Source organism: Enoplosus armatus, chromosome 12 (genome assembly GCF_043641665.1).
Source record: "Enoplosus armatus isolate fEnoArm2 chromosome 12, fEnoArm2.hap1, whole genome shotgun sequence".
NCBI lineage: Eukaryota > Metazoa > Chordata > Actinopteri > Centrarchiformes > Enoplosidae > Enoplosus > Enoplosus armatus.
Genome location: NC_092191.1, coordinates 19,794,582 through 19,820,878, shown reverse-complemented (window position 1 = coordinate 19,820,878; position 26,297 = coordinate 19,794,582). Strand labels below are relative to the sequence as shown.

At 40.9% G+C, this 26,297-nt stretch overlaps 1 protein-coding gene across 1 annotated transcript in view; it reads right to left on the bottom strand.

Moving 5' to 3' along the window:
* LOC139294620 (cilia- and flagella-associated protein 46) overlaps window positions 1–24,939 on the bottom strand; it is a 52,991-nt gene extending 28,052 nt beyond the window's left edge. Inside the window, exons 1-24 of the mRNA XM_070916543.1 lie at window positions 24,891–24,939; window positions 24,670–24,791; window positions 23,354–23,485; window positions 22,931–22,995; window positions 21,905–22,069; window positions 21,198–21,321; window positions 20,751–20,845; window positions 19,710–19,844; window positions 19,416–19,515; window positions 18,923–19,021; window positions 18,299–18,489; window positions 17,518–17,785; window positions 17,086–17,203; window positions 13,462–13,591; window positions 12,792–12,916; window positions 12,305–12,423; window positions 10,200–10,312; window positions 9,343–9,555; window positions 8,385–8,589; window positions 5,834–5,983; window positions 1,706–1,816; window positions 806–987; window positions 318–449; window positions 30–192 (exon numbers count right to left, since the gene is read on the bottom strand). Coding sequence (XP_070772644.1) covers window positions 30–192; window positions 318–449; window positions 806–987; window positions 1,706–1,816; window positions 5,834–5,983; window positions 8,385–8,589; window positions 9,343–9,555; window positions 10,200–10,312; window positions 12,305–12,423; window positions 12,792–12,916; window positions 13,462–13,591; window positions 17,086–17,203; window positions 17,518–17,785; window positions 18,299–18,489; window positions 18,923–19,021; window positions 19,416–19,515; window positions 19,710–19,844; window positions 20,751–20,845; window positions 21,198–21,321; window positions 21,905–22,069; window positions 22,931–22,995; window positions 23,354–23,485; window positions 24,670–24,791; window positions 24,891–24,939 — 3,306 coding nt within the window. The remainder of the gene's footprint in view (window positions 1–29; window positions 193–317; window positions 450–805; window positions 988–1,705; window positions 1,817–5,833; window positions 5,984–8,384; window positions 8,590–9,342; window positions 9,556–10,199; window positions 10,313–12,304; window positions 12,424–12,791; window positions 12,917–13,461; window positions 13,592–17,085; window positions 17,204–17,517; window positions 17,786–18,298; window positions 18,490–18,922; window positions 19,022–19,415; window positions 19,516–19,709; window positions 19,845–20,750; window positions 20,846–21,197; window positions 21,322–21,904; window positions 22,070–22,930; window positions 22,996–23,353; window positions 23,486–24,669; window positions 24,792–24,890) is intronic.
* Between the last annotated feature and the right edge of the window lie 1,358 nt (window positions 24,940–26,297).

Genomic DNA, 26,297 nt, shown 5'->3' with positions numbered 1-26,297 from the left:
ATTAAAGTGAAGTAAAGAAGGGCCCATACATTTGCATGTTTCATGTTGGTATGAACCAGAGCTATCAGGATCTTCTCCAGGGGCTTCTGGAGCTGCCATCTTTCCTTAGGAGTCTGTGTCAGGGGTAGACAAGTGTTCCAGTAATGCCTGGCAGCTGCGACACACAATGCTGGGTTCTCAGCCTCAGCATAGCTATGGACAAGAGAGCATAGCAAGCACATATAAGACCAGAAATAAAAAAATGTACAGTGACGAGATTAAAAGAGTATTTGTTGAGTTGTAGCAGCCCAAGGCATTCGTCAAAACATAAGTAGCACCTGACACTGGACAGAAGCACCATCATAGCCTCTCTGTAAGTGTGTAGATCTCCATTGGACTCATGGACTAAACTCAAACCCCTCAAACAAGCAGCAGTGCTCAGCATCTCATTCACCGCAGTCAGGCCATACCTAGGGATATGAGGAAATGTGTTAGCTGTCAAATGTAAAACTGACATAGGAACCCTAGGAAAATCTGAAACTCTGCCACTTAATTCAAACTTCATGCAAATATGGAAAGCAATGCTTTCTCAGTTGTATCAACTGTAATACCTGTGATACACACAAGATGTCACCTCAGACAGCTTTGGAGGCAAAAATCTCAACCACTCCTACCACCTACCTATAGTGCTTTCCATGACAAAGCACACATTTTCATATCAAATGCAGTCACTCTGGCCCATTTTTAAGAATTAGAGATTTAAAATACAGACCTCCCAGGGTATTTATACAATTCTCTTATTGTTTAATCAGCTAAGTGCACTTACAAAGCACAGGACATGGTGTTGAGGCCCTTTGCTGCTGCCTCTTCCAGCTGCAAAGCGTTCTTGGTGCAGCGCAACACCAAGCTGTGGTCCTTGGCATAGTGGCAGAAGGCCGCCAGCTGGCACCACACCTGCAACTCCACCACGGCGTCAGCCCAGCTGCATTCAGACGCCATGCTCACCAGCTTTAGGTGAGGAGAGAGGGGAGGGGAGGAGAGGGGAGGAAAAGGAAGGGAGGGAGGAAAGGAGGGGGTGTGGGAAAAGAGGGGAGGCGGGAGTGAGAGAAAAGACGAGAAGGGGAAGGGTGAGGAAAGCAGGGAGGGAAAACGTAGAGGAAAGGGGGGGATTAAGTAATGCAAGGAGTGAGCAAAAGGCGGAGAAGAATATGAAGGGACAGAAATGAAGAGTGGATTGGTGAGTGGGAAGACAGGAGGCGGTAAGCAGAAGAGTAAAGAAAGGAAAGCACAGAGTAAAGGTGTAAAGCAAAAGTAGGAAGTAATCAGGTAGGAATGAAGAGAGTGAAGGGAGGCACGTAGAAAATGACAGAATAGAAGGAAGAAGGATTAAGAAGGACAAGGAAAAGGAGGTAGGGAGTGACGGACAAAGGAATTTAAAGAGGAAAGGATGAGCAGGCAGGAAGGAGTGAAGGAAAATGGGAAAAGAAAGAAAGTATAGGTGTGGAAAAAGGCCAAAGGGTCTTTAGTGTCAGAGAGAGCGATTGTCCACAGCATATCTCGTGTCCAAAAACCTTAATCCCAACCAATGATGATCGAGCTACAGTATTTCGAAGATACTGATGAATGAGCTGCAGACAGAATCTGAGGGCTCACTGGTCATCTCGGCATCTGTTGTTACCATCTGGGCAACAGCTACTGTAGGAAAACATAAACGGAGAACACGTACTGCGGAGAGGCTGGGAACAGAGAACTCCATATGCCTCGGGTTCCTGTTGCACTGGAGCATCTCCACGCCAACCAGCACACGCGTCATCGCCGACACTTCCTCGTTCTCACACTGCAAATGGGGAAGAGAACAACGCATAGTGAGCCTGTCAGTGCAGTCCTCTGCTGAATACACACCAATTAAGTTTAAAATTTAAGTTTAATAGAAAAGATATATACATTACTATTTGCTTATAAATTATACATGGACCTGGAGTATGATCATCATATTGTTTGAGTCCCAAATACCATAGAGATGGCCTCGTTGATAATGTATGACTTCCTCTTGTGTGGAAACACGAGTTGATGAATGATTTATTGAGATTAGAGATAAAGCCCATTTATATTAACACTGCATTTCTTAATTTGCATGGCAAGAAACAGAATAAAGGGACCAATGTAGGGCAGGAAATTCTTGGCTGACAAATGGTTGTAGGATTACGGTGTCTGTTTAACTGACAAATTGTATAAGTGCTTTCCCCACATATTTGTCCCACTGCAAAGCAGTACAGTCAGGAAACATGACATCTGGAGATGATCCCAGTCCAGCCGGATACAATGCTGTTACATGGCTATGGCGGAAGTAACACCTACCACATCAAAAAGATTAATAAAAATGTCAGGCATCATAAGCCGACAATATTATAAGCACATTATAGAAGAACTGCGAGGAGACCATGACACAGGCTGCATTATGAATGTGACATGAATATGTTATGACAATGAGCTATATAGATGTCTCAGCGAGCATTCAGCCTCCTTTACATATCACATATTTTGTAGTGCAATAAAAAAAAAACATCCAAGCAGCCTTTTTATCTTAGATGTAGTACACAGAGAGGATACAAGCCGAGAGAAATAGAAAATGATTGCATAGGAACATTTAAAAATATCATCATTGTTACATCACAAAATGTGTTATTGAAAAACAAATTTGTTGAATCATTCTCCTCCATTGTTTTGATGTACTTCTGCCAACTGTGTTTTAAACTGCAAATGCTGTGGGATGCAGTGATCACAAACTTTGAACTATTTCTAGTTCTTTTCACACAAGTCTTGCATAGAAATCCTGCTTAGGAGAGCATTAAACTCATTCTAGACACAGAGTTCAGATTTCACTTGTTAGTCTTCATTAGCACTCTCGCTCTCAATGAAGAGAAATTAAGTTCAACAGTGAACTTTCTACCTCAAGAGTAACTTGTTTTCCTGTGTTGTCGGCTCACTCACTGCGGACATGTACAAGCAGAGGGGGAAAGCGTTGGTGTTTGCCAAAAAATGGAAGCAGAGAGAAAAGAAGGAGCAGCTGTGAGGTGTGGGACAGCAAGGTGGGGAAAATCTATGGAGATTTGTCCAATTTGGCAACGCAGTGTCACAATGTGAGGTTTCTGTCCAATGGCACCTCTTTCTCCATCAATTTCAGATTTTGTAAGTACCACTTACACTCGCTGAGGTGATGGACGCACTCATGCTGAGGTTGAAGTTGTCACACAAACTGTTTTTTACGGCGTCTGGTCAGAGAGAATATGATAGTATGTGAGGTGTGCCTGATAAATGAAAAGGCAAGATATACAGCCCAAAGTATTTTGTTATTTTCAGTTTAGTTTTATTTATCACCACTATATGACGGCAGGTTTAAATTTATGGTTTGATGTGGTGTCTTGAAAAATACGTTATTTTATGCATTCTTTTTTATTATAGTAATTGGGCTATTGGAGCCTATAGAATTGCTTCACTCATCATCAAGACATCAGCACATGACTAGACTCACTGTCCCTCAGGGGGCTGAATTACATGGCTTCCAACACTTTGGTGATCTGGTTGCTTTTCTCCTGACCTGTGTTTACCAAGCTGAAATGCTGCTGCACTCTTTTACAGACACAATAATTCACATGGTAAATTGTATTAATATGTCAAAAAAAGAAAGTCCAGAAAAGGTGAATGTATTGGGAAGAACAACAAGCTCAAACTGTAAATCTTTTATAATATTATGCATGACAGCGTGTTCTGGTGTGAGAATTGTATGCTTATTAATTCAAGGGTACCACATGAGGTTATTCCAGTGTTAAACCTCACCATGCACCCTAATGCTGCCAAATCTGTTTATTATTATTATTATAGCTGCTTCTGTAGGTTTTTGTCATTCTTTGTGCATTCCCCTCTGGCTTTAAACATTCAGCAGTTCAGTTCTTCTTGTACATCCTTGTTAGTTTGACACTTGACACAGTTTAATACTGATGTGACTTAAAGTATGCCTTTTAAACAGAACTGAGGCAATTTATCTATCTGCCTCTGCTTCTTCCTTTTCCATTGCTGCAGATACCAGTTATATCTCCTTATAAGGTTGGCGTTTTCCTTTCATAGTATGTGAAATATACTTGTATTCAGGCTGTGGTGGGAATGAGCTGCCAATTGCACAGAAATATACACTGACGCACATAAAATATGTGAAACATGTATGTGTTCATCTATTTCATTCCATATATATTTAAAACGTAACTGGTCTTGTTGGATTGAATATGGAAAGTTTGAAACGTGCATGAGTGATGTGTGTATCATTAAACACTGTATGAAAAATACAGCACTAATTTACCACATTAATGACCGAGAATTACAAATTCGTTCCAGCAGTGGTAATTATCTTCACTCAAAGTTCCAACAAATTCATCTGGTTTAGAGGTTACAGCAAATATTTCCTCTGAATCTGTCAAATCGAAAGGCATAAATATGGCATTAATCTTCTGTTATTATTGTTGTGAACTCAGAGGTGAGTGTTTCACCATCTTCACAGTGCTGAATGTACATGTACATAATTCATGTACTTTTCACTGAACAACACTTCTAAATTCTCTTTCTGTCTTTTTTGCCTTTCTTTGTTTGTTTTGATGTGACTGTCTTGGGCCTGAAAAGCTGCGAAGTAGTGATTTACCAATGGTGCAATTAGGCTTTGCAGGATAGACACTGTTCAAGTTCAAGTGTTCCAGTATTTATACCATTCATTAGTCCTAAATAACATTTGTATGTAGCCTCTCTGTATGCATACCCAGGATCTATGCCATCTTCATGTGAGGCTTTATTTCAGTAATTTTACAGTGTGTTGATACTGATTTTGTTATGGGGCGATTAAATCAAGGGATATCACCATGTGAGGTTAGAAAGTTGCTCTACTGATTTGTCCTCACTTTTGTAAAATAAATTCATTTCAGGTTGCAGGTAAAATAACAGCCTGTATTTATTCATTTTTTGGTACAGTATTTTCTTTTTAGCACCAGTATGTGATTGTGTTGCTTGTATGAAGAGGTTTGAGAACACAACACCTTGTGGAGCATGCTGTTTTGCAAATGGAAACACAGTTTTGGTGTTTGTGTCACCTATTCTCAAAACCAGGCCTTAGTTTCTTACAATGTATCAAAACAATGGCGAAATGGCTTCAGACACTCCAAGTTAGTGTCTCAAGTCACCACTGGCATCTTTGTAAACTGACAGTCATCCTTTGAGAAAAGGTTGCCGACCCCTGGAGTCGGAAGCACTAGCTGTCAAACTTGTTTACTAAGATTTACGCATCACTAGATTAATACAGGTTGCATCACACAAACTAGTTCTCATGAAGAGATTAGTTGTTACTACATATTTACACCCAGTAACGGCTGAGTGTAATTGTTTTGTAGCTAACTGAACCAATTGACAAAACAAACACATGATCTGTTCAGAGTGAATAATAATAATAATAAGTATTGTGATACTACAGTGACTATGTAGTATCACAATACTGTTTACATAGTTCATCGCTCTAGATATGACAGTGCTACATTACTAAAGTTTTCACTAGCTAAGACATTTCTTAAGTTTTAATGGTGCAACCTGATTTAGTAAATCAGTAGTTTGAAACTAGCTTGTAGTTACTAAGAACTTGGAGAGAACATAACGTTCAAACTTAGTCATGGATTTATGAATAGCTGGTGCAACCAAATCCTGGACTACAATGTAATATCTTATGCACAGTGCTTTGAAATGTTGATTAGACCCTAAACATGGATTAACAACCTAAAATAAAGCGCTGTAGACAGTCTTGGACTGACACAGGAAATGGTACCTCATCTTTCGTGTCCATCTTTGAGCCAATCTGCTGCTGCAAGAGCCTCTTGACCTGCACCCATGTGGCCACCACCTGTTTCCTTGCTGCGATGGGTACGGCCTCCCCTGGGATGTTGCAGTTGGATATGTGAAGGGCGTAGTCACACAGCTAGGAGGACGCGTAGGAAACAACAAGTTACATTCTATACAGCTAGTACATGGTATGGTATTAGCAGTCTGAGAAGCTCAATGTAACATCTCGTCCTGTTCGTTTGTCTGTTTTGTCTTATTTCGTTCATGTTGTTTGTTTTGCGTTGCACGTTTCCTGTTTTATTTTGTAGTACTTATCTCTACTCTCGTTGCAGACACTTCACTTCCTGCCCTTGTGTGTTTCCCGCCTCCGTGATTACCTGCCCGGCCATAGTTAGTTTCACCTGGTCCTCATTAGTCACTCACTGTATTTAACCTGTGTTCTCCCCTCCTTCTGTGCCAGTTCATCTTTATTCTTTGTGCAAGTGTTCAGGTGATTTAGTGTTCGTTGTATTCTGACTTCCTGTTTTTTTTTTAACTCTTGTTTGGTTTTTGACTGTGTCTTTGCTATTGCCTCCTGGATTATCTGCACTGTTTGACTGCTCAACCGTGTACCAAACCGTGTTTTCAGTAAAGACTGAGGTTTTACTTTTTACCTGCCTGAGTCTGAGTCGTGCTTTTGGTACCTCTCCTCTGTGAAACCATTCGTTACACTCCATAAGTGGAACATGACATTAACGTAGTCAGAATTATGCATAATCCTAAATTATACTAAAAATGTTTGTGCGGATTAAAGCGTCTATCAAATAACATACATTATGATATGTTTCTGTAAGACTCTGCACACCCTGGACTTTCTCTAGCCCAAGGCCCTCTGCCAGCCTGTCAGCTGAAGACACGACAGAATTCAGCAAGACTTTGTTCAAGCCAGACACTGCGGCTGACCCTGCTGTGCTGTGGACTATTTATAAAAAATGGATTGGAAAGGATCATTTTCTTATCTTTCCTTCAAAAAGGAAACAGGCCCGATGAAATTTAGTTAATAATTCACTGATAAAGCGCCTTTCATCTGGAGTTAGAGCTGATATTCATGGTGGATCCTTTGAATAGAAAAGGAGAAAGGAAACAGGGTTTAATTGGCAACTGTGGCAAAGAAGAACAGAGAAATCAGATTTCTATGGCACAAAGAAACCCTGCCATGAAAGCTACATGCGAGTGTGTACACATGTGTGTGCATGCATGGATGAGTAACACGTGTCAAAGGATGAACAAGAAAACATAATGTATCCTGAGAGTGCTTAAACTTTTCACCGGTGATGTTCTAACGTCTGTCATGATATCATATCTAAACAATCTCTTTATCTACGATCCTTTCTTGGATGCATGTATGAGAAGCTTACTTGCCAGCCGCATTTTAAGGAAGATGACATGAAGTTTGAAAAATGTGTTCTATAAAACCTGTCATCTATCTTACGGACACTGACCTATGGCATAATTCATACGGTTAAAATACAACATTTAGAAGGTTGAAAGCAAGTTTTGATGGTTCAAACTGTAGTTTGAAAAGTGAAATATGGGAATTTGAAAGTTTTCAAATAGTTGACAGTGTGCAAACTGTTTCATACATAATGTTTGCAGCGTAATATCTGTAAAAAAAGATTAAAATTTGAGTGTCTGAACACTCCAGATTCACTCCATTCAGAGATTATACACACACTCCTTTCGGCTCCTTTCAAAGATTCTGATCTGCTCTTAAGCTTTGAATGCTGGAATTTCAGACATTGTTTTCGCAGTGGAAAGATAAGAAACTGGGAAAAAAAAGCAGCTCAAAACATCCCAATCAGTCTGGAAAGGATTTGGCAGAGGGTCAATCATATTCGCTTCAACAAAATACAACCATCAACAGATTTCCAACTCAACATGTTTTGATTCCTTTGTAACGTGCATGGAGGTCCCACAACAGCTGGTTTCTGATTTCTCATGGTTTCTAAACCTTAGGGAAAGTATTATATCTTATAACCTCGTCAGTCCTTCTTCAGAACTGATTATGTCTTATCTTCTACAGAAGCTTTTGGACAGAATCAGTGGCGGTATAATTGCCACTTACGTCTTTCCAGATAGTTGCCCTGTAAGTAGCTATCTGTGTTTTTTATCTTTTGAAAATATGGTGACTTAAGTAATTGCTTTGCAAATTAATAGTGATATGGGGAGTTTTGATATAAATGCGTGGTAAGAGAGGGCCTTTTAATGCAAATATATATTGCTGAGTGTAGCTTTTATGCAACGAAGTTTGTATCCATCTTTGGTTATGATTTTACAAAAATGGATGGTGTCAGAGAGAATTTTATAAGGTAACATAGATGGGTTTTATGCAGGTGACATAGGTATATGAATTGTTGTGGGCGGTGGTTCTGCCAAACAGCCAAAACAGATGGTCACTACTGATACTTAAATACACTAATTAACACATTTAGTCATGCATAGTCACACACAGGTGCCCATTGCCCCCATCCTGCTCCCACATACACACACTGACATACCTCTAACGCCTTGCGGACATCCTGCAGGGCAGCAGGGTCTAATAAAACCCCATGGACGCTGGCAGCCTTCTCCATGCCCTTATCAGATCGGTTTTTGCTCTTGTCTCCTGGCAAGGCTGGCTCGGCGATGCTGTCTGGTCCACACAGAGGCTGGATCAACCCCCGGGCCACAGCATCACACAGCAGCACAAACAGAGTACGGTTTCTGAGAAATACAACGCAAAGAATGCTCCAAACTGACATTATCTGGAACAACAAGGACTGAAAGTTGGGCTTGAAGGCCAAACATCTTTGTTTTTATCCTCTAGTTCTTCCTGAAAGTAAAAACCCATACCACAGATTTGGACGGCAAAAACTACGTTTCCTTGGCCACATTGTTATGCGAGAATGTCACTGAATCCCAACATTCACATAATTATTGCTATGCCCAAGGACAGTTTGGTCTGTTTTCACATTCGCTGCTTCTTTCCATAGCCAGAAATAACAGCACTGCTTAAACCACCTCTTTTTCTGAGAGTGAGCTACAATGCCATAGAGAATACATTGGAGAGAAAAACATTTTTCAAAAATCAACTTCGACATGCCTAAAATGATTTTCTGGGACAAGTGCACATATTGCTGTTATCAGCTGAAAACCCAATCATTTTCAAGTTTCACCCAAAGACTATGTTTACTCAGGAGTCCAGTGAGGGTTGAGTAAATGACTGCTGGGCTGACGAAACGCTTTCAAAACCCACTGAGTCATTTAAAAAGATGCACAGTCATCAGTCTAAAAACAGCTATGTTTCATGTTTCTTGAAATCAAACACCTGTGATATTCTGGTTCAGACCTGTTCACAAATAGCTTAATTGTTAGCACTGGACCGAAGTAAACTCCAGGCCAAACACCCAAACTACTCTAACAGGTATGTACCCTGTAATAAAACTCATGTAACTGTAACTTAGAGACCAGGCCTACTTAGTGTATTCTGTCTTTCGGAGCATCTCCACCAGACTCTGGAAGGGGGGAAGCAGGCGTTGGTACTCCCCAGCTACCAACAACTGGCTGCTGTAGTTCCACAGGTAAGTAGCGGCATTTGCTACCACCCACGGCTCCCTGATCTCTGCTCCGAGCTCCGCTGCCCGCAAGAAGTTGGAGGTGGCGTAGGTAGACAGTGCCTGGATCCAGTCTCTGGGTGAGAGAGGCAGAGGGGTACAGTAGAGAGTGGGAAAGGGAGACAGAAAAGGAATTCTTGTTTCTTGTGAAAAGTTTGTTTGAACTTAAAATGTATACATGTTTTACATTAATAGTTTCTTTTGCTGAATAAAAGTGGCACTTTTAGTGGCTTTTCTGCAACCTCACCTCACCAATGTCAAATGAGTTATTCAACAGCAATTTGTTTCAGTTTCAGCCCATTGAATTTTGCCTCCAATGGGCTGGAGGCAAAATTCAGGGGTAATAGTGCACTGCTGAATGTGATATGTCAGATCTTGTCAATTCAATAAAGAAAATAGGCTGTTAAGACTGTATAATAAAACCATGACTGCCATCCAGGGAGATGAGTTACAGATATAAAACATTCTTTAAAAAAATAGATTTTTGATGCAGATTCTATCTGCTTGCAATGTCCTCTGATCGTACTGTGGTAGGAAAACAGTACAATGTGGTACCAAAACAAAAGAAAACAAAATGTAAACAAACATCAGTGAGTTAAAATGAATAAAAAATGCATTCAATCTCTGATATGCAAATAATAAAGCAGAAACATACAATGCATAGACAAACTATTCTAGTCTTATGACACTCACACATGTGTTTGCATATTGTATTTTCACCTGTAAACAACCCAGTGTGGATCCTCTTCAGACACACACACCTCTCTCCCTACAGCGGGGACAGCAGGGCTGTTCAGCTGCACCCCCTCTGTTAGCAGCTTTTGGACAGTGGCCTGAGCAAGACAGAACACATTTATTTCTCAGCCCCAAAAGATAATATTAGTTGATATCTCGTTTTGACAACTTCATAATAAAAGGAGAAGAGAAGACCTCCCGCTATGGGACTGACAGCTTCTCTAGAGCCATTAATGCTCAGTTGTAGCAGATCAAAGACAAAAGAAACGATGGTGAGCATTTTACTCCAGAGGCAGACAACTCAGGTAAGACAAGAGGAACCTGTCTTCATCATCAGACTGAGACATAAGTATCTTTTAAATTAATGAATTATAACCCACTTCTCAAAAAATAATACCCATGTGTCATGAAACAGAGAGAGAGATACATGAGAGGAGCAAGCAGAGAGAGGCTACAGTGTGGGTCACTTTTGGCAAAGTCATGTAGTTTCTGTGGATAGTTGTCTCCCTTTTCTTCAAAGTGCTGTCATGTTATCATCTCTATAGATTTAATAAAGACTCAGAGCTGCAGGCTTGATGGGAAGTGGGATTACACAATAAGACAAGCTCATAAGACAAGCACAACAGTCTCTGACTCCAACCAATCAACATCTACCTCACGGGCTTGTTAAAAATCCCATAATGCATGTCTACTACCGCAAGCAGTCTTTGTTCCTAATCTCGTATTCCAAAAGAAGAAAAATCAAATATAATATTCCTATGATCTAAGATAGTTCTGAGAAGAAGAAGTTTTTGTGAACATGAACACCTCAGTACAAAAACACCTGCATTCAAATAAGCTTGAAATAAAAAGCTGGTAGCCCTGAATATGGGAATGTAATCTTTCCACTGCTCTTGGTAAATTATGTACATTAGTATTAATTATTGAAAAGGGATACAATGAAAGTTTTTGTGTCTGAACTGCAGAATAAAAGTGTAACTCTCTATCATTTTCAACACCAGAAAATGTGTTTGTGTCCCTGTATTGTATAGGTCCCCATTTAAAGTCCTCAAGATTTTCATGAAATGGCATTTTTTTCAGAAATAGCCATTCGTTGTACTTAACATTCTGTAATTACCTTTCTGTACAGTAGTTTTTATTGGTAGCGGCAGAATCCGCCATTCCAATGCTGGATTCAAATTTCCTTCATGGGAAACAAAGCACGATGCACGATGCTGGCTGTTTCCAAGGTAACCACAGGTGTCGCCAAATCAACCGGGACTGAAATCTTTAGGATTACAACTTTAACCGAAGACGGATCGACACTAAACAAAACTAGGTTGAAACCTAGTATATGGCTTTCAGTGTGCTACATTGCTGCCAAATTGTTACACGGATAGTCAGCGGTAGTGTCTGTAATGTCAATTCCTGGATATCAGACGTTCATCTGCAGTTTTCTGTAGTGCTCCCAGCAATGTGTGTTCTGAAGTAGAATATCACATGACATGGTTAAGCTACGTTTGAGTAAAAAATGTTATAAATGCAGTTTCAAGAACAAAAAGTTCCACTCATATCTTCAGATGTTTGATTTGAAAGATTATTCTAATTATCTGTTAACTCCCCCTGCTCTTTCATTCGTTTCTATCTGTGGGACGTCCCTCGCTTTTCTATGACTGATTGCGATTGTTATTTGTGGTGCTTTAACTGTGCGCTCTCCCTCATGCCTCTCGGTGCATGGAGAGTTCTCTCCTACTCTGCTCTCTGCTGGACCATCGGACGTAACCATCGTCTCTAGTTCCCCCAGCAGGAGGTCTCATGTTGTCTTCCAGTTCCAGTCCCTCATGTTCATCAGGTCCCTTTAACTAGCTGAAGACAAAGCTGAGCCGATTAGCCGGTCTTAGCTAAACTTAGAAACAAGGTGAGACCGAGGTGGGGCCCACTTGGTAAGTGGGTGACATTACATTATAGCCCAAAGTCTTGGCTTTGTTTTTGTCTGCAAATACTGAGTCAACCAACCACATTTATCCAGTAAATGTGTTAATACTACTGTAACAACATATGAAAAGTGTGTGTATGTGTGTATTAGGAGGCATGAGTTCGTGAGCACACACCTCAGCACTGATGAAACGAATTTCAGCTAAAAGTCGCAACAAGTCCCTCACGCAGGTTTGGCTTCCATTGCAATTGTGAGGACATTCTGCGCAGCTTTCTCCCTCCGAGCATCTGCATTCTGGATGAAATTGAAAAAATCTGTGATGTGAATTCTCTCAATGACAACAATCCTCTCCTAACACTACTTTCTATTCACCCGTGTATTTTAATACGTAGTACTTATAACCAAATTATACCTCATGTAAATCAGATCCGTTATATCATTATGAATCTGATTTACACGTGATGAACAATGAGCTTAGGCCATTTAATTACCCTGCAATGATAACAGAGCAGTTTTACAAGCTAGATCACACAGCAGTTATACTGTATATCTAAGCCTGTGCTTTCTCTTTAAATCATTCTAATTCTCTAATACCCTCTCCCTCGGTTTTAGGAATATTTCTCTTGTTTTACCGTCAGTCTAAGGATCATTCATCATCTTACTGTCAGTCTTGGAAATCTTCCACCTCCCATCATCGTAAAGCAAACAAAATTGACAAGCAGCTCGGCACACATCCCAAACTTCCCGTTTCCTGGCTGTCTTCACCAGTGTTGCCCATAGCTTTACCCTGGAACAGAAAAAACAGAAAACTTGATGATGATTCCTTTTTGAAAGGTGGAGGTCAGGGCAAGGGCACAGCAGCACACTGTGTACGACTTAAAGTTGTTTGTTTGATGCATGAATAATAAACCTTTCCTTTGGGAACTCTTCAAGTCCTTATGACTCTGCTCTCTCCTAACCATTAAGCCTGACATTTTTGATGTGCACACTTTTTTACTGTAATGGTGTCGGTAGACAGGAAGAACTATACTAACTACACGCCATGAATAAGGAGACGTAATAGAAGGTTGCAGCCTCCTCACACAACAACCTTGCAGAGAGGATCAAGAGATCACACATTCATAATCATAATAATATCTAATGTTCAGTAACAGCAAGGAGAAATAAATTCAACAAGGCATAAAAGGCTGATTATATAGGCAATTTTCCAACTGGGTTTCTGGGAAGCCTGACAACTAAAAGTAATTACTAAGGAAAAAAGGCTTTCACTTGTATTCATACACATACATGTAAAGTCACAATGAATACATGTAAATGTACAAACACACACACCTCTCCGTGTTGTCTGTGTCATCTCCTTGTCTGGCCAGGTGTCCGTCCACCTTCCGTACAGATGTAGAGTGATGCTGAGCCTTAGCAGAGAGCTGAGCCACTGGTCCAGATCCGAGACTGCCTACGGGAACTAGACAATTGTTTGAGTACTGAATACATAAGTCGAAACTTTATAAATGTGGTTGGAAAAGCTTCTGCTTTCTCTCTAAATAATGAATCAATACAACTTTCAGGCAAGCATGCATAACAAAAAGTCTAGTCATCCTGCTGCACAACTCCTTAGGCTCAAATAATTGTCTATCCCACATAGAACATGGAATAAATGTGCATAGTGAGAATGTTCTCCTTGGGAGAAAATTACATAATGATTATTATGACTATTATGTAATTTCCATGCAAGCAAAAGGAAAGACAACTAAGGGACTACAAGAGTAAATGGTCCATTTCCAACATTGCCAACTCTTTCAAACAGGCAGACATGTAAGACAAAAAACACAAAACAAAACAAAAAACAACAAAGACGCATATTCCAGATCTTCATTCAGACCCATCTGCAGCAACAGGGATATTCAAGCATTTTTTTTTCCATGGACTGAATTATAAAAAGAGGTCTGTGACTTTGACTCCAGTGTTTCAAAGAAGCAAAATGCTCCAGTGCCTGTGTGCTCACCCTGGAGTTCAAACACAGACACACACTCTCTCAGGCACACACCTCTCATTGATGAACATCTGAGGAACGATACAAAATTGTGGCAACATGCTGCAACTAATTAATTCTTCTAGTCTCAAGGGTTACTTGGTGTGCTGGCTTTGAAGCTCAGAGCACAATGCTTAATTGTCGTCGTCTAGGGGATGCTGGAGGACAAAAACAAGAGGTGCCTCCATAGACCAAAGCTTTTAACCCATGCATGCAGTAGAAGCCCTTTAACTAGCTGTCAGAGGCGAGTTCTTCCCGGGGTCATTAGGACCGCTGAATGTTCATTTGATGCTGCGGACCAAGGAGCCTGGAATGAGTCTGAGATCAAAGGCTCTCCCCGAGCTCAGGCCCCTCTGCTCCATGAGCCACTGCACACAGTTGATGGGGCTTCGCTGTGAGCTACACAGGAACACACGCTGATTCTCTGAGACATCATACCCAACCTAGCAACAAAGTTCAATCTAAAAGACCTTCTGTCACACTTAAAGACCAAAAGACAAATTCACATACGAGACCGCGCGCACACATTTTGCCCTGTGACATTCAGACAATCAGTGCAGAGGTCTGCCTTCCAGGTGCATTCTGTGCTCAGCGCAGGAGAATGGGATTTGTCTGAAATCAACAAGCTCATAAAAATAAAAAAAACCTCATTCATGAACTTACCAGATTCCAAAACATTTATGTATGCCACAGTTTGCCACGTTTTATTAATACTAATCTATAATATCTCCCGATCTGTAGACCTATTTATATCATTAATCCAACAGAAAATTAACTTCAAAGGAAATGAAAAAGAAACAGCACAAAAACACAGTGTACCAAACCCAGCACAATGAGTGCAGAGAAAGCTACAGTGCATCCGGAAAGTATTCACGGCGCTTCACTTTTTCCACATTTTGTTATGTTACACCCTTATTCCAAAATGGATTAAATTAATTTTTTTCCTCAAAATTCTACACACAACACCCCATAATGACAATGTGAAAAAAGTTTTTTTGAAATTTTTGCAAATTTATTAAAAATAAAAAACTAAGAAATCACATGTACATAAGTATTCACAGCCTTTGCCATGAAGCTCAAAATTGAGCTCAGGTGCATCCTGTTTCCACTGATCATCCTTGAGATGTTTCTGCAGCTTAATTGGAGTCCACCTGTGGTAAATTCAGTTGATTGGACATGATTTGGAAAGGCACACACCTGTCTATATAAGGTCCCACAGTTGACAGTGCATGTCAGAGCACAAACCAAGCATGAAGTCAAAGGAATTGTCTGTAGACCTCCGAGACAGGATTGTCTCGAGGCACAAATCTGGGGAAGGTTACAGAAAAATTTCTGCTGCTTTGAAGGTCCCAATGAGCACAGTGGCCTCCATCATCCGTAAGTGGAAGAAGTTCGGAACCACCAGGACTCTTCCTAGAGCTGGCCGGCCATCTAAACTGAGTAATCGGGGGAGAAGGGCCTTAGTCAGGGAGGTGACCAAGAACCCGATGGTCACTCTGTCAGAGCTCCAGAGTTCCTCTGTGGAGAGAGGAGAACCTTCCAGAAGGACAACCATCTCTGCAGCAATCCACCAATCAGGCCTGTATGGTAGAGTGGCCAGACGGAAGCCACTCCTTAGTAAAAGGCACATAGCAGCCCGCCTGGAGTTTGCCAAAAGGCACCTGAAGGACTCTCAGACCATGAGAAACAAAATTCTCTGGTCTGATGAGACAAAGATTGAACTCTTTGGTGTGAATGCCAGGCGTCACGTTTGGAGGAAACCAGGCACCGCTCATCACCAGGCCAATACCATCCCTACAGTGAAGCATGGTGGTGGCAGCATCATGCTGTGGGGATGTTTTTCAGCGGCAGGAACTGGGAGACTAGTCAGGATAGAGGGAAAGATGAATGCAGCAAAGTACAGAGACATCCTGGATGAAAACCTGCTCCAGAGCGCTCTTGACCTCAGACTGGGGCGACGGTTTATCTTTCAGCAGGACAACGACCCTAAGCACACAGCCAAGATATCAAAGGAGTGGCTTCAGGACAACTCTGTGAATGTCCTTGAGTGGCCCAGCCAGAGCCCAGACTTGAATCCGATTGAACATCTCTGGAGAGATCTGAAAATGGCTGTGCACCGACGCTTCCCATCCAACCTGATGGAGCTTGAGAGGTGCTGCAAAGAGGAATGGGTGAAACTGCCCAAAGATAGGTGTGCCAAGCTTGTGGCATCATATTCAAAAAGACTTGAGGCTGTAATTGCTGCCAAAGGTGCATCAACAAAGTATTGAGCAAAGGCTGTGAATACTTATGTACATGTGATTTCTCAGGTTTTTTATTTTTAATGAATTTGCAAAAATCTCAAAAAAACTTTTTTCACGTTGTCATTACGGGGTGTTGTGTGTAGAATTTTGAGGAAAAAAATGAATTTAATCCATTTTGGTATAAGGCTGCAACATAACAAAATGTGGAAAAAGTGAAGCGCTGTGAATACTTTCCGGATGCACTGTAAGAAAGAGAGAAAGAGCTGAAAGAACAGAGCAAATGTAAATGTCTTATCAAAAGAATAAAATTAGTCATTTTACAGTTGACATAGTGTAAAGTTCAAGTATAATGAGCACAAAACCACCTGTCCTTGCCCCCGCATTGTTTAATGCTATAAAATAGTCAGATACTTTAAGATTTTCTCGTTCCTCCCTTAAATGTATATGCATAATGGAGAGAAGTGCACTTTGCCTGCAGAATATACCCCAGATAAGACGTATCATACAGTTTACCGTATGAAAGTTTAATGAAATTTCTGGTGCAGATACAAAAGGCTTAGTAAATATGGACGTGTGTTTCAAGCTACCCCTACAGGAGAAGATCTTCTTGCAAATCAGAGATGTGTTAAGAAAAATGTTATTTCATCTACGTAAAAACTGAAAGCAAGGAAGAGAAATCTGTACTTTTGGAGGTGTTGTCTGCATCCAGCACCATCTGGAAATCATCAGGGGCCAAAAGGAGACCCACAGCAATCAGGACGGGACGACTCTCTGTCTTATCTTGGGACTGCATGTCCCTGGCCTGAGAAAGAGAGGGCGGGTTGGATATCAGACTGGATGTTAACTTGTAGCCATGCAGTACTTACAGTCCTCTAAGCAGGCATACTCTCCTCTGTGACTTAGGGCTCAACACAATTCATCAAAACACACTGAATTTTTGTCTTATGGCATACAAATTACACTTGTCTCATTAAACCTGCACACTGCATGCGAGTTAACTGTTAGACTGATTTTACTTTGACACCCAAACATCCTGCAACAGGACTGGAGGGATCGGATGCTCATCTCTTTCACTGTACCTACATATGATTGCTGAAGATTGCTAAGAACTGTTGCATTTTGTAATATTAGACTGTCTGACACAGATGGGCTGAAAACCTGCTGCAGAAGCATAGCGGCTTTATCCTCGGTCCGGGGGGGCGTTTGGTAGAGCGTCCCTCTGAGCTGTAGGAGGTGTAAAGCTGACGACAGGCGTTCTCGTTGCGTGCCGTTATCCAGCAGCATGGCTTTCCGGAGCTGAGTCAAGGAAGCCTCAAGGCGGCCCTCCTCCTCCTCAATCACTGCCAGCTCTGAGTGGACTTGACAGCGCATCTCTAGCCACATACTGTAAAAATAACATAATATATATTACAAAGGAACATAAATCTGTAGGGCTGACACCAAAGTTCAAAATTGGGACATACTAATGATATCTACTTATGTCATCTTGAAGAACACCTCAATTTTGGCTCTCAGAAATTGTAACAAAAGACAACAGTGAAAGAAACCTGAAAAGTATTTTTCTTGACCCAAATGTAAAACCCATAAATATACTGCAAGTGTTTTTCCACAAAGCTTAAAGGTAATCCTTGTAAAAATGTATATGTAGCTGCAAAACAGTGTTTAACAGTCTGCATTACCGCTAAAACATTATTCAAGCTATACATTAAAACATCATTTCAGCTATAACAGACCATACTGATACCATGCCGTATACTGTATTTAAAAATAGTGCTCCTTAGCACAGCCACACATATGTTGACTGAAGAGCAAACAGGACCATAAATACAAACTGAAAAGCCCTCAGACACACACACACATAACCATGTATCATGATGAATTTGAAGAGGCTGGAAACCTTTGCATGTCTTCCAGTACTTGGGCCACACTGAGCAGAGGTGTCTTGATGCGTTTCCTGAGGTTATGCTGCAAGAGGGGCAAGCAGAAGCTCCACTGGATAGCACACACCGCCTGCATGGCCTGAGGGTCCCCCTCCCTCACTGCAGTCTGCAGCCACTGATCCAGCTTGCCTATCTCCTTCAGACGGATCTGTTGGATAACAACAGATTGAGAATCTTCCCTGTAGCAATGACAGCACAGCACTTCTATCACTTATCAATATCAATATAATGACAACGTGACAGTTTTGACACCAAAATATTATATGGTACAAAATGAAATGACATGATCCTAGTTCCCTCAAGATGCCTTTTCTTGTCAGAGAGGAAATACTCCTGCAAATATATTGGGGCGATTGTATGTTAAATAATTAAAAGTCTCCACTGAAACTCTTGACTTCTAGATGGGTTAGCAGTTCCTTAAAGCAGGGACACCTATTCAAGTGAAGGATTTACTGCCTTTAAGCAAAGAATGAGAAAATATTATTGAACAGTTAATCAAGCCTCTGCCCATGTGTCCACTGCCTGCATTGTAACATGCGGCAGAAACACACAGCTGATAATTCAGGCATATGATCGAGCACCTCCACACTGGCTTTGGAGTAGTCATTCATCTTCGCCTCTCTCTTCAGGAGGCTGATTTCACAGTTGACACATTCCATTATTATGCGTTGGCCAATACTCTGAAAAGACAAATACACAAAGGATTTCAAGTCAGCAATAAGCAGTGGATGGGAGAGAGGATGACACATATCTCATATTGCAAGTCCTTGCACGTGCAATGTTGCTAATTATGTTATCATTTCACCCAATGCACAAAGCAAAGAGGGCAAATTTATGAAAAAGCTATACATCTTTCTATGAAAAAATTCTACATCGCTGAAAGTAATTAAAAATGCAGCAACCTCTTTAGCTCTTGGGCATGGGCTCAGCTAATTGATCTCATCTATTGTCAAGTGCCTACTTAAGAGGGGATGTCAAATTCCATGCCTACATTTGCATGTTTCTATAATATGTACGGCTACAGCATGGAGCCGCGCTGCTGCCCGAGGTTTCAAGAGAACAGCGGACACTCACAACGCCTCCCGCCGTCTTGAGCTCTTTCAAACAGTCGGCAGCTACTTTCCCATGCTTCATTTGCAAGGCCAGCAGAGCCAACTCCAGGAGGAAGGCAACTCTGCAAATCCCAGATAAAACATAATTTATACGATGCACAACACTTCAGTACAGTAATCTGAGTCATGTGCAGCCCTTGGGATATCCACACTGTATGTGGTTTCATGGTCGCGGGAGGTTTAGGAGGAGGACAGGGAGCAACAAAGGTAAGCTTGTCGGGTAGGAGATTTGTTTGGGACACTTTGGGTCACAGACCTGTCAGCTGGTTCGATGGGTGTTGAGCTGGAGCTCACAGGAGTAGCAGATACTTTAGTACAATCCACCAGGAGATGGAAAATCTGCTCAAGCTCTGCTTTTGTGGGCTCATCCTCATTTTCTTCTTCCAACCTGCTACAAACAACATGGAAACCTGTCTGTGTACATTAATATACATACACGTATACATCCAAGAGTATGCATGCATCTGTATTTCCATTCGCCCTCTTATATACTCACACCAAACAGTGCATAAACCTGAGGCAAAATAACCTATATGATGCTGACGATGGCAGGGTTAGACTGAGTCATGCTGTCAACGTTTATAGCTGAGCTGAAGAGCCATAAGGAGCTCTGACATGTTGAGAACATGCCTGCAGAAAGGGGGGTGGGGACTGGGACTGGGTTTGTACTATGCCACACCAGAAGCCATGGTATTACACCATTAATGTACGCAGGCAGCCCGATAAACCTGCCCACTATGGGACGCCACAGGCTAAGCTGAGAGCCAGTGGATCAGGTTTAATGTTTGAAGAGCTTCCAAGTTGGCTGAAGGTATAAAAGCTTCGGGATCCGAAACACATCAATATCCCTCTGTAAGTCCTACAGCTCAAGAAAACATGGCATATATTAAAAATACACTTTGCAGGTTGCAAATACAGAATGGTAAAACTTTGCACAAATCATGACCATGGTGTGACAATTAATAAGCTCACAACTGATAAAAGTTAAGATTGAACTTGCCTCTATTATTAGCAAGAAGCGTTCAACAAAAGCCAACGTGCAATCAATCAATATATCATATTCTTTCAAACACAAGTTTGCCTCCACAGTATTTTAAAAACATTATTAGAGTAGATCAAAGGGGTCATTTCTTGGACAACTACAGCTATAGTACAACTTCTTCATCTTAGCTGCAGACAGATGGAATGGGCTTTCGTCGTGACAGCACAAAAACAGTGCTTTCGGCAAAACAAATCCTCCACAATAGCAGAGCAGAAAAAAAACTTTGCTTAGATAAAACACAGAAACCTCCCTTACTTTTTCAATTCCTGTATTTTGTAAATGACTGCTAAGGTAGGACACTGCCTGCTCACTTCAATGAGGACATCACCATCTGTCAACCTGTGATGTACCTAAGAAGAGAAGAGGTAGAAGGTATGAGAAATCTTTATTTATCAACCCAAGCTCTACTGTATTTCTAATTAAACTCAATTAGAATAGGATAGGGGTAGATTTTATAAATAGGGTCAGGTGAGGAATGGGTTAAACCTTGATAAAATCAGAATTCTGGTTACACAATCTGTGGAGATGCAACAAAAAGACAGACAATTTTCCTGTTTGATGCTAAAAAACACCCTAAAACTCATTAATCATGTTAACAATGTGTATCACAAAGGTTAAGAATCTTTGGAGATACATTGGATATGTTAAACTCTTTTCTTGAATCTTTCTCATTTTAATAAGTAACAAAGAGATGCTGTTTACCAGCAACGTAAATAGTCTTGGATAAAGATGTGAGGTATGTGACTTGATGAATTCTTCTGTAACTTTGGCAAAACTTGCAGCGTCCTCCATTTCCCCAGAGTCCACAAGACATTTGATCAGGTGCCTGAGAAGAAACAGAGAGCAAAGGAGAGCCATAATTTATCAGTGTGAAAGAACAGTGTTTTGCAAGGGTTACTGGGATATCCACAACATACGGACATTGGTCACGATGTGAGTTTCACAACAACAGTCTCCACAGCACTACATACCAGTTTAATTTTATTACTGTACACACACCAGGCTACTGTACATCCAATTCAGTCCAATAAAATCAAATATAATAGCCCTTCCTTTGAACAGTGGTTCAGTAGAATTGCATTGTATTTTTATCAACTTTATATGGATGATACTCAGCTATGACTTTCAGACATACTGTACTCAATCCTATTAATACTATGGCTGTATCACTGACCTTACACTGTACGTGAATGGTACATTATGTCCTCTGAACAAAGATAACATTTACATTAGAACAGATTCTTCACTCCACAGAGGCAACCAATTAACTAGGAGCCAGAAAGCTGTGGTCACAAATGAACTGCTGGTTAATTAGCTCTGTACGTCATGAATCCAGCGTGAGACTGGACAGAATCAGGACCGGACTTCTTCATGAAAGAGAAGTAGGAGAGCATTGCTGGGTCACTTGCATCATGAGTTCAGCCCTCCAGCTGTGGTCCTGGTCTGCCACCTCCTCCAGACTTTGGACCACCTGCCTGAGGGAGGGGACCAGGTGGAGGCACCGCCCCGGCTGCAGGAGAGGACGTACTGTCTGGAAGTATAGCACTGACGCATTGAACACTATGAAGTAGTATCTGTAAGAAACAAACCACATGCGGAAGAAGTAAACAGAGAATGCTGAATTATTTATATGATACTCATGCAAGCCATTTCATCTCTTAGTACAAATCAATTCAGACCAAGTCCTGTGAATTGCAAATGTGTGTGGATTAAGCATCGTCCAATGAGCCTCAGGAGAGCCCCCTGTATAAGCCTTTCTATCTGAAATAAGTGGAATTATGAATTCAAGCCACTGTTTTAGAGAAAACTGTCTGTTTGAGTGCTGCTAATTTATTCACCAGAGAGTGTGTTGTGCATTAGTCTGGGCTGGATGTATTAGATATGTATTCCCTTGGTGTTAATTGGGACTGCTCATTCAGCCCTTTTATTGACAGGTTATGAGTTCATTAGAAAAGAGATTCAGTGCTGATTGCTTGCAAAGGCTGAGCCGCGATCTCCAAACACATCTCTCAGGGCAAGGAACAGGAGAAGCTATCTTTCATCATTTCTATTATTACATCTATATTTATCATCCTTTTCACCCTGCTTACAGTTACTTCCAGTCATGCAGAATACCATCGACTTGTGAATAAAAGGGCAGAGTGAGGCATGAAGAATCGCATTATATTTCAACAATGTTCTTTGCAAATCAAACCTTCATTGCCCTGAATATTTCTGTGCTGCAGACTGAACCCTCATAACCTAATCATGGTTAAAGAAACATTCCCTGTTGTGAATATTTCACTTTCATTACGTGTTTTCACAGGTGCACCTTAGCACTATAGTGGCAATTGCCAGACATTATCAGAGACAATAAACTGTACGTGGCATAAATTGGTGCACCTTCTTTGACACCGTTTGAACAAATCCAAGCACACTTCTGAGAGCTTACATACCTTGGATCAGCTTTTGAAAATTCAATTGCTTTAAGAAAATACAGCACAGCCTCTTCAAAGTCTTCCTAAAATAGAATACAATGCAGAAGGTGAATTGAGAACATGTCATATCATACAAACATACAAAGATCAGACAAACCAACTACTCAATAAAAGCCACAGTTTGATAAAATACCAAGAAAAACTTTAAAACGCATTAAACTGTGAAAAGACAATGGCCAAAATGCTTTGAAGAAAAAAAATAGTAGTTGTTTACGAAGCTGGGATATCTGCTCAATTTTTAGTGCAAATAAGTACAGTATATCTCCACAGAAACTGTGTATGTGTGTGTGTGTGTTTGTGTGTGTGGGTGTAACTCATTGGCAAAGACACACAAATACACACAACCCCCTTGAGGAGATGTGTCCAATTTACTGTCCTCACCACACTCCCAGTGGCCGGCGGAGACTTCAGCTGGCCCTGGCAGAGGTAGGCTCGACATAAAAATTGATTAGCCGGCGGATTCCCTTCAAAGTACATCTTTAGACACGCTGTGCTTATCTCCAAACAACTCAGCTGAAAACACAGAGAAAGAGACGCACAAAGGCCCAACGAAATAAATATTTCAACCTTATCTGCAGACATATTGTGTCACCAGCATTTTTCTACATTTGATACATAATTAAAACGATTCACAAATGTATGTGTGGTGCACATTTTCTTTTTACGCATGACAAAGAATCATAATTCATTAATTGCAGGCTGTTGCCCTTAGAGAATGTCCCTACTGTGTCATGTGCTGTCTCCTGTTAATTGTCAGATAAATTCAGACAGGGAATCTTCACATGGAATTGTAGCACTCTGTAACAGACATTTTAACTGTATACCTTTTAAGCTTTTAATTGCATTATGATTAAGTATTTCATTTTTTTTCTCATGCTGGAAGATCATAAATCAACTGAAACAGTGATGAACACTGGATCGGTGTGTTAGAAAATGTCTTTATGCAACAGGGATTCATGCTTCTCTAGAAAACTGAAGAACATTGTGATGTACAGGTAGTTGTGCTGAGGATGGGGGACTACTTCAGCATTCACTTAAGCCTAAAACCTCAAGGCAAGCTGCCTTTTCACTGGGAACAATTGCTGTATGATATAAAAAAAATCACATCATGGAATATCACTGTGTTTCATTATTCAAATATGTTTCCCTTGCCCAAGGACAATTCAGTTTATATTAGTGAATATGTATTACCATCCCCTACTGAGAGAATAGTTAGATTTAGCTAACTAAAGTTACTGTACGAAAACAGTGACATAATGAAATTTGTGATAAGACTTTTCTAGCAGAGGAGATCCTGCATAGGTTTTTATTTCCATGATTTTCTGTATCAGTAACTGTAGATACTTCCACCAAGCAACCTACAGTAAGGTGGTTTAGAGTGAATTAGCATTGACATCGGCACGTTTGGACCAGACCAGCTGCATGTTGTGCATGTTGTGCATCATGTGCCATTGCCAGAGTACTACTGTGACTTAATCATCTCAATTCAGGGATAATAAGGTTGACATTATTTCCTAGGGACTCACTGTCTCAGAAAATACAGTACGTCCTCTGTCCTTAACCACACACTCGTCTGATTCAGAGCTTTTTATCCAGGGGCAGCGACAAATCCTTGCCTCGACCCTGCTGACTGTATGCTGACCCAGTGTGTGCATCGACAGGCGCGTTACAGTGAATCATGCCCGCCTCGGTCTCACCTGCAGAGCTGCTTCGGCGCAGACGACATACAACTCTGGGGCAATGCGTGGAGTTCGTCCGCCTTTTACAGCCGCTGTCATGTCCTTGATTAAATGGTAGGCTGACCGCAGAGCTCCGGAGTCTACATACATTACACGCCGTTAAACACAGCAAAGGCACACTTTACTGCAACTCGTCACAACTGCAATTGCTCCTGAACTGGCGGCGTTACATTACAAACCTCGTTGCTCCTCTGCCTTGGTTAGATACTGACGAATATCCAGGTCCATATCAGGTGAAAGTTAACTTGCTAACACGTTTAATTAAACATATATACACGTCCGTATACTGTAATTATGCGTTTAATAATGAGTTTTGTCCGTTAGCTAGCTAATTAACGTTACGGCAGCCAGTTTTAGCGCTAATGTTAGCGCCACCCCATTACAATTGTACAGGTGTTTGAAACTAGCTTGTCAACAACAATGCGAAATTGTTAAACCATTAGAAAAACAAAACGTAATATATATGCCACTTAATAGTTTCATTAACCAACAACTAACTCTGTGTCAACGGAAACGCTATAGACTTTACGGCGACTATCCCACCATCCGTGTTTGTGGTTAGGAAGCGTTACTAGGCAACCAGAGACCGGGCTTGGACTACGGTAAACGAATGGGACAAAAAGGGTTGACACAAAGCGTGTATACGTAAAATACACATACTTTCTGCATACTATCTGCATCACACTACACTGACTGCTAGAGTTTAAACTACACACTGTAGTCTCCAAAATCTTCATTGGCATAAATGTTGATGCTAGAGCTAAATTTTATATTTTCTAATGTTAAAAATACATTTTCATTAGAAAAAAAGATATAAATAAAAGAAAAAGAAATAAAAAGACTACAAATCTCTCTCTCTCTCTCTCTCTCTCTCTCTCTCTCTCATACACACAGACACGACAGCACCTCGTCATGCTTCTGGTCCCAACGCTTCTCAACTTCAAAGTGCATCATTAGAAATCAGGCCACTCAGTGTGCAAATATGATTTATTTACTGCTACTGATGTGACAGGGGTCAACGTAGCGAGGCAAGGCAAACTACTGTGGCTCTCACCATAATGCACTTGGGGCTCCTAGTTTGAGGTTTAATTGACAGAATCATGTATTTTCCTCTGTCACTTGACCTACTTAATGGTTTGAGTTGGTGCTTTTATTTGTTGTTTAAAATTTCACAACTGTCAGAGCAACTACAGAGCTTTTGCTGATAACCGTGAGTCAATGTGAGATTTACTGTACGTATACTGTTGAGTTTTAGAGAGAAGCACCTGTATACTGTATTCCTGGACATTACAGAGAGGTAATTGGGCTGTAAAGGTGATTTGGTCAGGTGTACTCAAACAGATATATTTCAAACATGTCTCATAACTATGAAGTAAGATAATTATATCAGTGCATCATACCTGCAATTCTGCATATAAGTGATGGGCATCTTCTTATGTCACCGATACTGTAAGTGAGCATTTAAACAGATTAAATCCAAACATGCACAATCTATTTTCTTGTACAGAAGAAGTAGTTTATGTTAGTGATTGAATCAATTCATAGCATAGCAGAAGAGGGTGTGGCTGGCTTCGCAAAGTCAGTAG